Raw genomic sequence first — 19,389 nt, forward strand, 5'->3', positions numbered from 1 at the left:
TGAAGTTGAAAATGTAATCATTTCATATGTGTGAGACCATCTACCTGCCTGCCAACAATGATTGCAGTCTGCCGTGTCCTTTCAGGTGCAGCTCTTTTTGTGACGATGAATGTAGTTGTTATATTCAGTCCGATAACTGGTTTGATACAGTTCTCCACACTGGTCCTTCATCTTTGCGAAACTACTGCAGCCTGCATATTAGGTCCGTTAGAAAAACATCCAACCCCCCCCCCCCCCTTTCCCCTTTTTTTAACAATTGCCAGATTTGAATCTAGCATGCTTGCACAAACTGACCTTGAACCTTCATGTGCAGGCATGAATTTTTTCCCACTTGTCAGTAGCATCAGCTGCTGGCAAGCACAGTCAAGTGAGGTAGTGTGTTGTGCTTGCATTGGTTTTTCATTGCGATGGAGATGAAGGAGTGGGTGGAGCAGCACTACTGCATAAAATTTTGTCACAAATAGGGCAACAACCAGGTGGAAACTATTCGGAAGATTCAAATGGCTTATAGTGATGATGAGATGGGCATCATACGGATTAAGAAATGGTACAATGGCTTTAAAGATGGCTGCACATCGATGGAGAGCATGTCGCTTCCATCGACTTGCTGAAATGACCAGTCATTGCCAAAGTGAACACTGCAGTGATGCAGGGCCGTCTTGTGACTGTCAGAAATTGCAAAAGAGGTGGGCATCAGAACTTTTTTGGCACATTCCATTTTGATCAAAGATTTGGTTGCAAAGGGAGTGGTGACGAAATTTGTGCTGAAACTGCTGATGGCAGGACAAAAGCAACTTCATGTTGGAGTGTCATAGTACACACAGGACTCCGCAAACGTTGACCCCGACTTCATGAATGCCATAATCACTGGTGACGAGTCCTGGGTGTATGGGTATGACCCAGAAACCAAATCCTAGTCATCACACTGGAAGCATTCCTCGTCACCGAGACCAAGGAAGGCCCGACAACTGCACAGCAACATCAAAGTGATACTGACTGCTTTCTTTGACTACTGCAGTGTGATACATGAGAACACACCACAGGGTCACACAATCACCAAAGAGTACTACAGGGATGCCCTCTGTTCCTTTGTGATGATGTGTGGTGCAAGAGAGCAGACTAATGGTCAACAGGAAATTGGCAGCCCCATCACAACAATGCTCCAGCACATTCCTCACTCTTGATTTGGACTTTTTGGTGAAAGATTCCTGTGCTTCAACAGGCTTCTTATTCTCCTGATATGCCCCCTGCAACTTCTGGCTTTTCCCCAAATTCAAAAGACCATTGAAAGGAGAAAAGAGAACCACTTGTATGAATATCAAGAGCTCAGATGGAAACCCAGTTCCAAGCAAAGAAGGGAAAACAGAAAGGTGGAAGGAGTACATAGAGGGTGTATACAAGGGCGATGTACTTGAGGACAATATTATGGAAATGGAAGAGGATGTAGATGAAGATGAAATGGGAGATATGATACTGTGTGAAGAGTTTGACAGAGCACTGAAAGACCTGAGTCGAAACAAGGCCCCGGGAGTAGACAACATTCCATTAGAACTACTGACAGCCTTGGGAGAGCCAATCCTGACAAAATTCTACCATCTGGTGAGCAAGATGTATGAGGCAGGCGAAACACCCTCAGACTTCAAGAAGATATAATAAGTCCAATCCCAAAGAAAGCAGGTGTTGACCGATGTAAAAATTACCGAACTATCAGTTTAATAAGTCACAGCTTCAAAATACTAACAAGAATTCTTTACAGATGAATGGAAAAACTGGTAGAAGCTGACCTCGGGGAAGATCAGTTTGGATTCCATAGAAATGTTGAAACACGTGAGGCAATACTGACCTTACGACTTATCTTACAAGAAAGATTAAGGAAAGGCAAACCTACATTCCTAGCATTTGTAGACTTAGAAAAAGCTTTTGACAATGTTGACTGGAATACTCTCTTTCAAATTCTAAAGGTGGCAGGGGTAAAATACAGGGAGCGAAAGGCTATTTACAATTTGTACAGAAACCAGATGGCAGTTATAAGAGTCGAGGGACATGAAAGGGAAGCAGTGGTTGGGAAGGGAGTGAGACAGGGTTTATAGCCTCTCCCCAATGTTATTCAATCTGTATATTGAGCAAGCAGTAAAGGAAACAAAAGAAATATTTGGAGTAGGTATTAAAATCCATGAAGAAGACATAAAAACTTTGAGGTTCGCCGATGACATTGTAATTCTGTCAGAGACAGCAAAGGACTTGGAAGAGCAGTCAAACGGAATGGACAGTGTCTTGATAGGAGGATATAAGATGAACATCAACAAAAGAAAAACAAGGATAATGGAATGTAGTCAAATTGAGTCAGGGGACGCTGAGAGGATTAGATTAGGAAATGAGGCGCTTAAAGTAGTAAATGAGTTTTGCTATTTGGAGAGCAAAATAACTGATGATGGTCGAAGTAGAGAAGATATAAAATGTAGACTGGCAATGGCAAGGAAAGCATTGCTGAAGAAGAGAAATTTGTTAACACCGAGTATAGATTTAAGTGTCAGGAAGTCGTTTCTAAAAGTATTTGTATGGAGTGTAGCCATGTATGGAAGTGAAACATGGACAATAATCAGTTTGGACAAGAAGAGAATAGAAGCTTTTGAAATTTGGTGCTACAGAAGAATGCTGAAGATTAGATTTCAGGAAATGTTTTTGAAGAATACCAATGTGAAGGAATAGTACACTAGTCACATTAAAAATTGTTTTTTTACCACAATCGGTGTGCTATATCTTCACCTTAAAAATCTTGCTAGTCCATTCACCTTGCCATCCCCAGCGAAATTGGTGTTTTTCTTTTGTGTCACATATACTTGTTTCACACAGTCGAAGAGAAAGAGTGTATGTGATGAAAGCTCAAAAAGTAATGTCTCCTTTACACAGTGAAAGTAAAATTATCTTCTACTACAGTTTCAAACAAACAAATCAGTTCTGATTTACACCAATATGATTCTATGAATCAAAGCTCAATTTGTGTTCCATTTGTAATAATGTCATGTTTACATGAAAGGTAAACTGTGAAACATTTTTGAACATGTCTTGAGGAGTCAAACTGGATTGCGGAATAAAAGATTACTGCTGTTCATACCTCCATTATGAACAAAGTTACAAGAAAAGTAATCATATTGGTTAATACTCCCCTGGTAGTTAACAACATTTTCTTGATACATTTCCTGTTTTGCTGCTGGACAAACAAATTGCTTGGGGCTGGCCAAAATGAATGGGACTCCTAATCAAAGATTTAGAAAATTATTTAAGTATCGTTATTTCACAAAGTTCAAACTAACACAATTTTAGTTACCAACATAGTGTGATTAACATACTTTTCCTTATACATGCCCTGCTGAATATCCATGTCCTACTCTTTTGGATCAGAATTTAAGCAGTATTTGCCATTATGTTTTGTGTATAAACAGTGAAATCCTTACATTAAAATACCTTTCAAATTATTTGATATCAAGCAAAATTAAACATATTTCTGTAATCAGCTACAGACAGCAAATCAGCATATAGCAGTCTTCCAGCAAATGTTTATTAGCAGAGTTGAAATTTTTCAGATTACATAGTACCATGAAGTTTTAATGTGCCCTTTGAGAGAAATTCCTCAGCAAAACTAACTGCACTATAGTAATCAGCAACATAAATTACTCTATGTATAATAATAATCTGAAAAGCAAAGTCTGTGAAGTAATTTTGGTATTTATTAGAAAATTATAGTCTGAAAGTAAATTGCAAACAACTTGTCAGTACCTTTCCTTCACAATGACAAGTTGGTTTATTATGTATCGTTGCACACATGAACTATTCTCATTTCTCCATATAACAGGTGTGCCCGCTTTGACCTCACGGCAATTCAAAGAGCAGGATTTCATGAAGGTTCTCGAGTTCTTTAACGGGGCCGTCGAGATTGCTGCCGAGGCATCGAAAAAGTCCGGTAAGTTGTTTTGTGCAAACTGTGTGGAAGGTCTGTGTACAGCATACAAGTGTGGTATGTAAGTGGCTGTTTCTTCTTCTAGGTCCAAAAATTAAGGAATTCCAGGGTGTTTTAGCAAATGATGCAACAATATGTTCAAAGATAGAGAAACTGAAAGAAGAGGTTTGCAGATTTGCTTTGTGCTACCCGATGCCTGGATTTGACGACCATTAAATCAAAGTAAAATAATCGTGCTCTGTGTGCCTAGGGGGCAGTGAAATCTGATAATTTGACTATTGACTTAATGACTGCCTTACTTATTACATGTTAGTTTCTGACATGTTTATTTATTTATTTTTAGTACAAGTTTTTAATTTCTCCTGTGTTCTCTAAGTTAGGTCAAATGTATCATATAGCAACAGAATTTACGTAAGCCGGTATGGACAACTTACAACTGGAAAATTTTGAAAAAGAAATTTGCTATTTCATTACCCTTGTCTGATACATGTAAGTTTTCTGTAGGAAATATTTGAATAACTGAATATTTGTTAATTATCAGCTGAATCCATTTGCCAGTTGATACGCAAAGTATGTCTATAACCGTTTTGTAATGGCGATGTAATATCTGTACATTATTTCTCTGTAAGTATAAAATAAAAACACGGTATCAACAATCACAGTGTTTTATCATACAGTTTTGAATTTTTATAGTTCAGCTAGAGGAAATCTGCTCATCAAGCGGCAGTAGAGAGAAAAACATCAAAAGATACAAAATTGCTAGTTTTTCCAATTGGAACACCCTTCTCTTGAAAGAGTTAAGAAAAAGATTGGAGGAGAAAAGATTACTAAGTCATAAAGCCTGAGAATATGTTAGATGGCAGCCAGTTGGGGTTTAGGAAAAGTAAGGGCATCAGAGAGGTAGTTCTGATGTTGCGACTGATAATGGAAGCAAGGCATAGGGCAATTCAAGTCAGCTCCATGTGATTTGTGGAACTGTAAGAAGCACTCAGTAATGGTGCACAGTGTTCCAAATTGTCAGAAGAATAGGTGTAATCTACGGGGAAAGACCGTTAATATGAATCAAAAGGGAAAAATAAGACTAGAAGACCAAGAGCGAAGCGCTCAGATTAGAAACAGTGTAAGACAAGGACATGGTCTTTCATCTCTGCTGTTCATTCTACACATCAAAGAAGAAATGACTGAAATAAAAAAAAAGAAGGCTCAGGAGTAGGTTTGAAATTTGGAGTGCAGGGATATCAGTGACAAGATTTGTTAACATCGATATCCTCTGTGAAAGTGAAGAATAATTCCAGGACCTGTTGAATGGAATTATCAGCCTAATATTCACATACTATGGATTGAGAGCAAACTGAAGAAAGGCAATAGTAATGAAGAAAAGTGGAAATGAGATTAGTGATAAACTTAACATGCAGCAATTGTGCTACCTTGGAAGCAAGATTGCACTACTAGCCATTAAAATTCTTACACCACGAAGATGACGTGCTACAGACGTGAAATTTAACCAACAGGAAGAAGATGCTGTGATATACAAATGATTAGCTTTTCAGAGCATTCACACAAAGTTGGCGCCGGGGGCGACACCTACAACGTGCTGACATGAGGAACGTTTCCAACCGATTTCTCACACACAAACAGCAGTTGACCGGCGTTGCCTGGTGAAACGTTGTTGTGATGCCTCATAGAAGGAGGAAAAATGCGTACCATCATGTTTTCGACTTTGATAAAGGTCAGATTTTAGCCTATCGCAATTGCAGTTTATCGTATTGTGACGTTGCTGCTCGCGTTGGTCGAGATCCAATGACTGTTAGCAGAATATGGAATCAGTGGGTTCAGGAGGGTAATACGGAACGCCTTGCTGGATCCTAACGGCCTCATATCACTAGCAGTCAAGATGACAGGCATCTTATCCGCATGGCTGTAATGGATTGTGCAGCCACGTCTCGATCCCTGAGTCAACAGATGGGGACATTTGCAAGACAACAACCATCTGTACGAACAGTTCGATGACGTTTGCAGCAGCATGGACTATCAGCTCGGAGACCATGGCTGCGCTTACCCTTGACACTGCATCACAGACAGGAGCGCCTGCGATAGTGTACTTGACGATGAACCTGGGTGCACGAATGGCAAAACCTCATTTTTTCGGATGAATCGAGGTTCTGTTTGCAGAATCACGATGGTTGCATCCATGTTTGGCGACTTGCCGGTGAACGCACATTGGAAGCATGTATTTGTCATTGCCATACTGGCATATCGCCTGGCGTGATGGTATGGGGTGCCATTGGTTACACGTCTCGGTCACTTCTCGTTCGCATTGTCGGCACTTTGAACAGTGGACGTTACATTTCAGATGTGTTACGGCCCGAGGCTCTACCATTCATTCGATACCTGTGAAACCCTACATTTCAGCAGGATAATGCATGACCACACATTGCAGGTCCTGTACGGGCCTTCCTGGATACAAAAAAAGTTCAACTGCTGCCCTGGCCAGCACATTCTCCAGATCTCTCACCAATTGACAACGTCTGGTCAATGGTGGCCAAGCAACTGGCTTGTTGCAATACGCCAGTCGCTACTCTTGATGAACTGTGGTATTGTGTTGAGGCTGCATGGGCAGCTCTACCTGTACACGCCATCCGAGCTCTGTTTGACTCAATGCCCAGGCGTATCAAGGCCATTATCATGGCCAGAGGTGGTTGTTCTGGGTACTGATTTCTCAGCATCTATGCACCCAAACTGCGTGAAAATGTAATCACATGTGAGTTCTAGTATAATATATCTGTCCAAAGAATACTTCTTGGTGTAGCAATTTTAATGGCCAGTAGTGTACATGTGATGGGCGGAGCAAGGACGATGTACACTGACCGGTCACAGTAAGCTTGACACCTGTCAAAAGCCTGAATAACCACCGTTCACAGAGTGGATGTGCTGGAAGAGATTCAGTGAGGGTCTGAAAAGTACCAAGCAGAGACGTGGAGCCATGCCGACTCTGGTGCTGTGGCCAGATTTCTCAGTTGAGGATCTGTGTGCCTTATCGAAGTGGTCCTGCAGATTCTCAATTGGGTTTAAATTTGGTAACTTTGGTGGCCAGGGGAGTACAGTACTCTTTGAGCCGTACACAGACAGTGCTAGCTGTGTGACACATTGCACTGTCCTGCTGGTAGATGCCATTGTGTCAAGGAAAAACAAACTGGATGTAGGGTGGACACAGCCTCCAAGGATAGGTGCGTACTTGTGCTGACCCATTGTGCCTCACAGAATGACGAGATTACCCAGGGATTACCATGAAAATGTACCCCAGACCGTAGCGCTTCTTCCTGTGTGGCCGCTTATGACGATTCTCGCAGGGTTGTTGCTTTCAGACATTTCGTGCAGAGTGAGCATAAAATGTGATTCATATTATGACGATTCTTGCAGGGTTGTTGCTTTCAGACATTTTGTGCAGAGTGAGCATAAAATGTGATTCATATTAAAAGCCCATCTGTCACTGCTCAGTGGAAGTCCAGATGTGGCATTGGCATGCAGATTTGGGCCTTGGTATGTCTACTTGCCTACAGACATCTCTGCAGCCATCGTTCACCTCTGTCATCTGTGGCCCATGGGCCAGCACAGCTTCTTGAGCACCGGGTTTGAATATCACCATTTTGCCACCAACAACATACTTGAACCATTTTGGAAATGTTTCCACCCGTGGCCCCAAAAGCCGATGATTGTGCCCATTTGGATGTCACTTAATTGCTCCATGTCCACATTATGACAATGTCCGCACTGTTTTCCATGACTGCCCCCCCCCCCCCCCCCTCCCGCAACTTGCTTTATACAGGAAGATTTTTTCCTTATACAGGGTGATTTTTTCCGCCCTGTACAAATGCTTGGGACTGAATGATGAGAGCATATGAAACAAAAAGAGGTCTAATGAACTTACGTCTGGAAATGTGTGGTTTCCATGCTAGAGACCATTTATTCAATAGTACTTTGTTACAGTAAAGCTGCTGTACATGCATGCAGGTGTTGACAGATGTGAAAATTACCGAACTATCAGTTTCATAAGTCACAGCTGCAAAATACTAACGCGAATTCTTTACAGACGAATGGAAAAACTGGCAAAAGCTGACCTCGGGGAAGATCAGTTTGAATTCCGTAGAAATGTTGGAACACGTGAGGCAATACTGACCTTATGACTTACCAGAGAAGAAAAATTAAGGAAAGGCAAACCTACATTTCTAGCATTTGTAGACTTAGAGAAGACTTTTGACAATGTTGACTGGAATACTCTCTTTCAAATTCTAAAGGTGGCAAGGGTAAAATACAGGGAGCGAAAGGCTATTTAGAATTTGTACAGAAAGCAGATGGCCGTTATACGAGTCGGGCAGATGAAAGGGAAGCAGTGGTTGGGAAGGGAGTGAGACAGGGTTGTAGCCTCTCCCCGATGTTATTCAATCTGTATATTGAGCAAGCAGTAAGGGAAACAAAAGAAAAGTTCAGAGTAGGTATTAAAATCCATGGAGAAGAAATAAAAACATTGAGGTTCACTGATGACATTGTAATTCTGTCAGAGACAGCAAAGAACTTGGAAGAGCAGTTCAACGGAATGGACAGTGTCTGGAAAGGAGGGTATAAGATGAACATCAACAAAAGCAAAACGAGGATAATGGAATGTAGTCGAATTAAGTTGGGTGATGCTGAGGGAATTAGATTAGGAAATGAGACACTTAAAGAAGTAAAGGAGTTTTGCTACTTGGGGAGAAAAATAACTGATGGTGGTCAAAATAGAGATGATATAAAATGTAGATTGGGAATGGCAAGGAAAGCAATTCTGAAGAAGAGAAATCTGTTAACATCGAGAATAGATTTAAGTGTCAGGAAGTCGTTTCTGAAAGTATTTGTATGGAGTGTAGCCATGTATGGAAGTGAAACGTGGACGATAAATAGTTTGGACAAGAAGAGAATAGAAGCTTTCGAAATGTGGTGCTACAGAAGAATGCTGAAGATTAGATGGGTAGATCACATAACTAATGAGGAGGTATTGAATAGAATTGGGGAGAAGAGGAGTTTGTGGCACAACTTGACAAGAAGAAGAGACCGGTTGGTAGGACATGTTCTGAGGCATCAAGGGATCACAAATTTAACGTATTTAGCATAGGAGGGCAGCACGGAGGGTAAAAATTGTAGAGGGAGACCAAGAGATGAATGCACTATGCATATTCAGAAGGATGTAGGTTGCAGTAAGTACTGGGAGATGACGAAGCTTGCACAGGATAGAGTAGCATGGAGAGCTGCATCAAACCAGTCTCAGGACTGAAGACGACAACAACAATAACAACTTTGTTACAGAGACTGTACCATGCAGCTACAGTTACAGTATGTGTTGGAAATGGTTTCCATGTGCCTCAACACACGCATCTACACGCTGTAGCCTGTTCTATCTCACACATTCACGTCGACCAGGCTGCATCCAGGCAGTGTCAAAGGCAGCATCAATACACTGCTTCAGTGTCTCCACATCTGGAATGGGCTCTGCATACACAATACTTTTGAGATGGCCTCATAACCAGAAGTCTCACAGGTTGAGATCTGGTGAACAAGCAGGCCGTGCAACTGGAATCTCTCGTCCGATCCATCGACCAGGGAAGTCACAGTTGAGATACGTCCAAACATTAATCGCAAAGGGGCTGGAGCACCATCATGCAGCAGCCACATAACCTTTCCAATCATCAGTGGCACTTCTTCCAGCAGGAGAGACAAAGTCACCAGCAAGAAACACCGATAGTTCCGGCCTGCTAGGCGATGTGGAAGGAAGACAGGTCCCAAAGAGGGTCAGCAGTTATCGCGGCCCACACATACCAGCTGCACCGAAGCTGATGATTCACTATCACCATACCGATCCGTAGAGTTTGTGCACAGTGGGAAAAATCAACCTGTATACAGGGTGGTTCATTGATAGTGACCGGGCCAAATATCTCAAGAAATAAACATCAAACGAAAAACTACAAAGAATAAAACTCGTCTATCTTGAATGGGGAAACCAGATGGAGCTATGGTTGACCCGCTAGATGGCGCTGCCATAGGTCAAACGGATATAAACTGTGTTTTTTTAAATAGGAACCCCCATTTTTTATTACATATTCGTGTAGTACATAAAGAAATATGAATCTTTGAGTTGGACCACTTTTTTCGCTTTGTGATAGGTGGCGCTGTCATAGTCACAAATGTGTAAGTACGTAGTATCACATAACATTCCGCCAGTGTGGACAGTATTTGCTTTGTGATACATTACCTGTGTTAAAATGGGCCGTTTACCAATTGCGGGAAAGGTCGATATCGTGTTGATGTATGGCTATTGTGATCAAAATGCCAAACGAGCGTGTGCTATGTATGCTGCTCGGTATCCTGGACGACATCATCCAAGTGTCCAGACCGTTCGCCGGATAGTTACGTTATTTAAGGAAACAGGAAGTGTTCAGCCACATGTGAAACGTCAACCATGACCAGCAACAAATGATGATGCCCAAGTAGGTGTTTTAGCTGCTGTCGTGGCTGGTCCGCACGTCAGTAGCAGACAAATTATACAAGAATCGGGAATCTCATAAACTTCGGTGTTGAGAATGCTACATCAACATCGATTGCACCCATACCATATTTCTATGCATCAGGAATTGCATGGTGACGACTTTGAATGTCATGTACAATTCTGCCACTGGGCACAAGAGAAATTACGTGATGATGACAGATTTTTTGCACGAATTCTATTTAGCGACGAAGCGCCATTCACCAACAGTGGTAGCATAAACCGGCATAATATGCACTATTGGGCAACGGAAAATCCACAATGCCTGTGACAAGTGGAACATCAGTGACCTTCGCGTGTTAATGTATGGTGCGGCATTATGGGAGGAAGGATAATTGGCCCCCATTTCATCGATGGCAATCTAAATGGTGCAACGTATGCTCATTTCCTACGTAACATTGTACCGATGTTACTACAAGATGTTTCACTGCACGACAGAATGGTAATGTACTTCCAACATGATGGATGTCCGGCACATAGCTCGCGTGCGGTTGAAGCGGTATTGAATAGCATATTTCGTGACAGGTGGATTGGTCGCCGAAGCACCATACCGTGGCCCGCACGTTCACCAGATCTGACATCCCCAAATTTCTTTCTGTGGGGAAAGTTGAAGGATATTTGCTATCGTGATCCACCGACAACACCTGACAACATGCGTCAGTGCATTGTCAATGCGTGTGCGAACATTACGGAAGGCGAACTACTCACTGATGAGAGGAATGTCGTTACACGTATTGCCAAATGCGTTGAGGTTGACGGACAACATTTTGAGCATTTATTGCATTAATGTGATATTTAAAGGTAATCACATTGTAACAGCATGCATTCTCAGAAATGATAAGTTCACAAAGGTACATGTATCACATTGGAACAACCGAAATAAAATGTTCAAACGTACCTATGGTCTGTATTTTAATTTAAGAAACCTACCTGTTATCAACTGTTCGTCTCAAATTGTGAGCCATATGTTGTGACTATTACAGCACAATCTATCACAAAGCGAAAAAAGTTGTCCAACTAAAACATTCATATTTTCTTACGTACTACACGAATATGTAATAAAAAGTGGGGGTTCCTATTTTAAAAAATGCAGTTGACATCCGTTTCACCTATGGCAAGTGGAAGTAGTTAATTCCATAAATTAACTGACTAAACCAGAGGTTGTACAGAGTTTCAGGGAGAGCGTAAGGGAGCAATTGACAGGAATGGGGGAAATAAATACCGTAGAAGAAGAATGGGTAGCTTTGAGGGATGAAGTAGTGAAGGCAGCAGAGGATCAAGCAGGTAAAAAGACGAGGGCTAGTAGAAATCCTTGGGTGACAGAACAAGTATTGAACTTAATTGACGAAAGGAGAAAATATAAAAATGCAGTAAATGAAACAGGCAAAAAGGAATACAAACGCCTCAAAAATGACATCGACAGGAAGTGCAAAATGGCTGAGCAGGGATGGCTAGAGGACAAATGTAAGGATGTAGAGGCTTATCTCACTAGGGGTAAGATAGATACTGCCTACAGGAAAATTAAAGATTGGAGAAAAGAGAACCACTTCTATGAACATCAAGACCTCAGATGGAAACCCAGTTCTAAGCAAAGAAGGGAAAGCAGAAAGGTGGAAGGAGTATATAGAAGGTCTATACAAGGGCGATGTACTTGAGGGCAATATTATGGAAATGGAAGAGGGTGTAGATGAAGATGAAATGGGAGATATGATACTGTGTGAAGAGTTTGATAGAGCACTGAAAGACCTAAGTCGAAACAAGGCCCCGGGAGTAGACAACATTCCATTAGAACTACTGACGGCCTTGGGAGAGCCAGTCCTGACAAAACTCTACCATCTGGTGAGCAAAATGTATGAGACAGGCGAAGTACCCTCAGGCTTCAAGAAGAATATAATAATTCCAATCCCAAAGAAAGCAGGCGTTGACAGATGTGAAAATTACCGAACTATCAGTTTAATAAGTCACGGCTGCAAAATACTAATGCGAATTCTTTACAGACGAATGGAAAAAATGGTAGAAGCCGACCTCGGAGAAGATCAGTTTGGATTCCGTAGAAATGTTGGAACACGTGAGGCAGTACTGACTCTACGACTTATTTTAGAAGCTAGATTAAGAAAAGGCAAACCTACATTTCTAGCATTTGTAGAGTTAGAGAAAGCTTTTGACGATGTTGACTGGAATACTCTCTTTCAAATTCTGAAGGTGGCAAGGGTAAAATACAGGGAGCGAAAGGCTATTTACAATTTGTTCAGAAACCAGATGGCAGTTATAAGAGTCGAGGGGCATGAAAGGGAAGCAGTGGTTGGGAAGGGAGTGAGACAGGGTTGTAGCCTCTCGCCGATGTTGTTCAATTTGTATATTGAGCAAGTAGTAAAGGAAACAAAAGAAAAATTCACAATAGGTATTCAAATCCATGGAGAAGAAATAAAAACTTTAAGGTTCGCTAATGACATTGTATTTCTGTCAGAAACAGCAAAGGACTTGGAAGAGCAGTTCAACGGAATGGACAGTGTCTTGAAAGGAGGGTATAAGATGAACATCAACAAAAGCAAAATGAGGATAATGGAATGTAGTCAAATTAAATCAGGTGATGCTGAGGGCATTAGATTAGGAAATGAGGCACAAAGTAGTAAAGGAGTTTTGCTATTTGGGGAGCAAAATAACTGATGATGGTCGAAGTATAGAGGATATAAAATGTAGACTGGCAATGGCAAGGAAAGCGTTTCTGAAGAAGAGAAATTTGTTAATGTCGAGTATAGATTTAAGTGTCAGGAAGTCGTTTATGAAAGTATTTATATGGAGTGTAGCCATGTATGGAAGTGAAACATGGACAATAAATAGTTTGGACAAGAAGAGAATATAAGCTTTTGAAATGCGGTGCTACAGAAGAATGCTGAAGATAAGGTGGGTAGATCACGTAACTAATGAGGAGGTATTGAATAGGATTGTGGAGAAGAGGAGTTTGTGGCACAACTTGACTAGAAGAAGGGATCGGTTGGTAGGTCATGTTTTGAGGCATCAAGGGATCACAAATTTAGCATTGGAGGGCAGCGTGGAGGGTAAAAATAGTAGAGGGAGGACCAAGAGATCAATACACTAAGCAGATTCAGAAGGATGTAGGTTGCAGTAGGTACTGGGAGATGAAGAAGCTTGCACAGGATAGAGTAGCATGGAGAGCTGCATCAAACCAGTCTCAGGACTGAAGACCACAACAACAACATCTGGGAGTAGGCATTAGGAGTGATTTAAAATGGAATGACCATATAAAATTAATAGTCGGTAAAGCAGATGGCAGACTGAGATTCATTGGAAGGATCCTAAGGAAATGCAATCCGAAAACAAAGGAAGTAGGTTACAGTACAGTTGATCGCCCACTGCTGGAATACTGCTCACCAGTGTGGGATCCATACCAGATAGGGTTGATAGAAGAGATAGAGAAGATCCAACGGAGAGAGGTGCTCTTCGTTACAGGATCATTTAGTAATCGCAAAAGCGTTATGAAGATGATAGATGAACTCCAGTGGAAGACTGCAGGAGAGGCGCTCAGTAGCACGGTACGGGCTTTTGTTAAAGTTTCGAGAACATACCTTCACTGAAGAGTCAAGCAGTATATTGCTCCCTCCTACGTAAATCTCGTGAAGAACATGAATATAAAATCAGAGATTAGAGCCCACACAGGGAGATACTGACAGTCTTTCTTTCCCTGAACAATATGAGACTGGAATAAAAGGGAGAACCGATAGAGGTACTCAAAGTGCCATCTGCCACACACCGTCAGGTGGCTTGCTGAGGATGGATGTAGATGTAGATGTAGATATCGTCAACGTTCCACTGTGCAGTAAGGGGGCCGTAGATGATAACCAAAGCAGTCCTGCTATGAAATGAAATGGCATATCAGGCCATCAGTTCTGGCTGTCAAGCCTTGTGGCGGGCGACACTCAGGTCGGTATCCCAACACTGTCTGGGGCACCTCCCAACACATGTTCGCTGGTGGTTGGGACTTAGTTCAAAGTGGGACTTATCACACCGGACAATTCTACTCCAGCCAATGAGATTGGTTGGTTGATTTTGGGGAGGAAACCAAACAGTGAGGCCATCAGTCCCATCAGATTAGGAAAGGAAGTCAGTCGTGCCCTTCCAAAGGAATCATTCCGGCTCCAGTCAGTGAGATTCAAGGCTAAGGAAATGCGTATGGAGATGCTCTGGACAGTGATGGGGTAGCAACCTACACTACTGGCCATTAAAATTGCTACACCAAGAAGAAATGCAGATGATAAACGGGTATTCATTGGACAAATATATTATACTAGAACTGACACGTGATTACATTTTCACGCAATTTGGGTGCATAGATCCTGAGAAATCAGTACCCAGAACAACCACCTCTGGCCGTAATAACGGCCTTGATACGCCTGGGCATTGAGTCAAACAGAGCTTGGATGGCGTGTACAGGTACAGCTGCCCATGCAGCTTCAACACGATACCACAGTTCATCAAGAGTAGCGACTGGCATATTGTGACGAGCCAGTTGCTCGGCCACCATTCACCAGACGTTTTCAATTTGTGAAAGATCTGGAGAATGTGCTGGCCAGGGCAGCAGTCGAACATTTTCTGTATCCAGTTGCTCGGCCACCATTGACCAGACGTTTTCAATTGGTGAGAGATCCGGAGAATGTGCTGGCCAGGGCAGCAGTCGAACATTTTCTGTATACAGAAAGGCCCGGACAGGACCTGCAATGTGCGGTCGTGCATTATCCTGCTGAAATGTAGGGATTTGCAGGGATCGAATGGAGGGTAGAGCCACGGGTCGTAACACATCTGAAATGTAACGTTCACTGTTCAGTGCCGCCAATACGAACAAGAGGTGACCGAGACGTGTAACCGATGGCACCCCGTACCATCACGCTGGGTGATATGCCAGTATGGCGATGACAAATACACGCTTCCAATGTGCGTTCACCGCGATGTTGCCAAATACGGATGCGACCATCCTGTAGAGAGAGACACACACACACACACACACACACACACACACACACACACACTCTCTCTCTCTCTCTCTCTCTCTCTCTCTCTCTCTCTCTACCTGATCAAAAGTATTTGAACACCAACCAGTGGACATTAATATAGTGTGAGCCCACTCTTTTCTTTCATCAAACTTGTACTCTGCTAGGGGCATGAGGAATGGCTACCTATTTTATCTCAACAGCTGAAACCAGACAAGGAATTGATGTCAGACGCTGCATTCTGGAGTGAAGACAACATTCTGACTCATCCCAGGCATTGGGTTCAGGTCAGGACTCTGGCTATGCAAGTCCATTTTAGTAATATGATTGTCCACAAACCATTGCCTCACAGACGCTGCTTTATAACAGGGTGTGTTGCCATTCTGAAACAAATAATCATTGTGTCCAACTGTTCCTCTGCAGTACACTGTACACAATGTTGTAAAATGTCTTTACATTTAGCATTTCTTTATGTGCAATAAGGAGAACACATCCTAATTGGGAAAAACATTCCCATATTGTAACAGTGCCTCCTCTGTACAGTAGTTGATATGGTGATAGGTAACATTCTCCGGGCATACACCCTTTCACCTGACTGCCACAGGGTATAGCGTGATTCACCATTCCAAATTATTCGTTACTAGTCATCTGCTGTCCAGTGGTGTCTCCGTTTACAGTACTCCAGGCATTACTTGGCACCGACTGCAGAAATGCGTGGCTTACGAGGAGCTGCTCGAACACTGTGCCTCGTTCTTTTTAACTCTCTACGCATACTGCGCTAGCTGGACTCCTGATATCTCTTTGGTACTCAAGAGATTTCTTCAGCTGATTTCATGTGATTTTTTACAACCACCCTCCACAGTGCCCCACCATCCCCGACTGTCAGTACGTGCAGCCTGTGTGGTCCTTGTTCAGCTGTGGTTTTTCCTTCATATTTCTGCTTAACCCATTAGTGCCGGAATTAATTTTTTCGTGATTTTTTTTTTTTTTTATGCGTTATAATGCCTGTGAAAGGCATAAATTACACAACAGAGTTGTTTCAATAAAAGTCGTTACCACCATTAACGAGATATTTGATGTTGCCATATGGCAACGCTATGCGCTTTCACTACCTAAATTTATACGAATTACAACTTCAACTAAAATAAGTAGGTTATTAAAATTTCTTATTACATATACAAGTTTTGTGCAAATTTATTATTCAGTCTTCATCATACAATTGATACTTTGTAACACAGTACAATCAATAATCAAAAATCAAACCTTGAACTCAGCATTATTTTACATGAAATGAAATAGAACAGTCAATGCACAATCCCACATTACACTTTGAACACATTGGTCTCCCAATAGATTTACAGTCCTCGTGTGCACACCTTTTCTTCTTCTTTCCTTCTGTGTGCTGGACGAGGTTGTCAGTCTTATCAAACCTAATCGAATCTGATATGCGGCTGTCGGAGCATGCCCTTGATGCAAATGGTCTCCCGGCTCCTTTTGGTAATGCTTGGTGTCTTTGCAAGTACACTGTTGCTACTTCTCTCTGGAAATCAAGCTGACAAATAGTTTGGTTCCTTGCTTTACTATGCAAAATCCAACTGTTTTGTATGACGACATCTAACATCCGTGTAAAGAGACACCAGTACCATTTCTTGCTTCTTATTGCAATGCGATAGCATGCAAGATTCTGATCCATCTGATCAGTACCTCCCATTATGTATTATATTTGGCTACCAGTTTTGGTCTGGGAATCATTATATTTTGCTTTTTTAGTTGTTAGAATCTCTTGACTTTGCCAAATTCTTGTGCACCACATGAAGAAGAGATCATTGTGACAACTGAGTTGTCCAGCCACCGCACATAAAATAATCCGTCATTCTTCTCTATTCGGATCTGGGGGCTCAACAAACACATCATCTTCAATATTGTCATTATAAAGAATCGCCAGCGCCTCAGCAAGCGAGAAACCTCTTCTAAAACAAAAAAGAGAAAATTCTTCCTTTTACTGAGTTCCATATGGCAACACCAACGTTCACGGCCTAAATGAACGTAATTTATTTCACGGCAAGCAGTAACATCCAAAGAATATATATTTGAGTATTTAAAGCACAACTGTACTAAAAAACCAAATTATATATCGTAAGTTACTGTGTACAATATACTTACTCGAACTTATACTCCATTTTTCTTCGCCATCCAGCAAACGACGACTTCCAACACTGCTTATGCCGCAGAATTTAAATGTATTGTTAAAACTGTTGCATTGTAGTGATCTTTACAGTCTTGCGGAACAGAATCCAGTGCTGCCAATGCTCTCGCTTCGTTGATGTTATTGAATCAACGATTTTAAAAAAGTGTTACAAACGTTGCCATATGGCAACGCACAGCACTAATGGGTTAAGACTCACATCACCGCCAGCTGACTTGGACAGTATTATAAGGGTTAAAATGTGCCTGATGGCTTTGTCATGGAGGTGACATCTAGTGACCAGTTTATGTTTGAAATCACTGAACTGCTGAGACCAACCCCTTCTGCTATTGTTGCTTCCCAGCTAAGTGTAAGGTTGAATAAATCCAGGTCTTTTGCATTTTGGTTCTGAAAATTCTTCTAGCATTTCCGTCAAACACTACAATTTCAGATTTGTTTATTACAACAACCCTGTCAGTAATAATCACAGTTTCCCAAAAAATTTGTGCTCATCTGTTCTTGATAACTTCCTCAGCTCAAATCCATAATAATAATGTCATGTGACTAGGGCCTCCCATCAGGTAGACCGTTCGCCAGGTGCAGATCTTTCGATTTCACGCCACTGCGGTGACTTGCACATCGATGGGAATGAAATGGTGATGATCAGGAGAACACAACACCCAGTCCCTGAGCGGAGAAAATCTCCGACCTAGCCAGGAATCGAACCTGGGCCCTTAGAATTGACATTCTGTCGCGCTGACCACTCAGCTACCAAGGGCGGACAGCTCAAATCCATAATAAAAGAAGACAAGTGTAAAATGAATTTGGAGAGTGACGGGAGATTGGAGCATGACTGTTTCTTAGTGGTTTGCCGAAATACAGCACTCCTAAATAATGAGATTATATGTCTGCTTTGTGAAAACTCTGAAATCATTTTTGAATAAAATGCTTTATCATTCTTTATGGAAATTTTCAAATTAAATAAAAATATGAGTCATTTTAAGGTCCCGTTAAACAAGTCAGACCGTCCTCCCCACATTTTACAAAATCCAGGCAGCTTCCTTGATTGGAGTTAAAGTAGTTGAATGCTGCCATTTGTTGCTTATCACCACCACCATTGTTATCATCATCAACCATTTGACACCAAGGCTGCTGGGTAAAGTCTTCCTCCAAACTTGTCCACCATCCCAGTCACTCCTGCGTGTGTTGTGACATCACCTGCTCCGCCCTTCCCCTCCCCCTCCACCTCCCCACCACAAGATCATCATCTTGGTGCTTGCTCATCTTTCACAATCCAACACTCATTCTCGTAGCTGGATGTCCCACCCAACCCCATTTCATTCCCATCATTACAGTCTTCATATATAGCATTTAAAACTTTGATCACATATATTTCGGAATTGGCAAAATGGAGAAAGGTACAGCTTCAGGCATTATCTTCACCCACACTTAAAGATTAAGTAGCTATTGAACAATTAACATTACACAAATGAAGGTTAGTGATTTAGCTGCCTGGAAGTAGTATCAGGGGAGGTGAAATTATGCAGCTGAATGCTAATGGGCCCAGGGCTCATGGCATGCTGCAACAGGTCCAATTAGGTGACTGGTACTGGAAAGTCCAAGTAGAAAGGCAAGCAGCATCACCGAAAATGGGTAAACCCCAAAGGTG

General features: G+C 41.9%; 1 protein-coding gene across 1 annotated transcript in view; it reads left to right on the forward strand.

The window, feature by feature from the left end:
• The window catches only part of LOC126426530 (serine hydroxymethyltransferase, mitochondrial-like), a 260,581-nt gene extending 256,376 nt beyond the window's left edge, over nt 1-4,205 (forward strand). The window contains exons 10-11 of the mRNA XM_050088433.1: nt 3,854-3,961; nt 4,044-4,205. Coding sequence (XP_049944390.1) covers nt 3,854-3,961; nt 4,044-4,174 — 239 coding nt within the window. The 3' untranslated portion in view covers nt 4,175-4,205. The remainder of the gene's footprint in view (nt 1-3,853; nt 3,962-4,043) is intronic.
• The last annotated feature ends 15,184 nt before the right edge of the window (nt 4,206-19,389 follow it).

The sequence above is a fragment of the Schistocerca serialis genome, chromosome 11, assembly GCF_023864345.2.
Source record: "Schistocerca serialis cubense isolate TAMUIC-IGC-003099 chromosome 11, iqSchSeri2.2, whole genome shotgun sequence".
NCBI classification, from domain to species: domain Eukaryota; kingdom Metazoa; phylum Arthropoda; class Insecta; order Orthoptera; family Acrididae; genus Schistocerca; species Schistocerca serialis.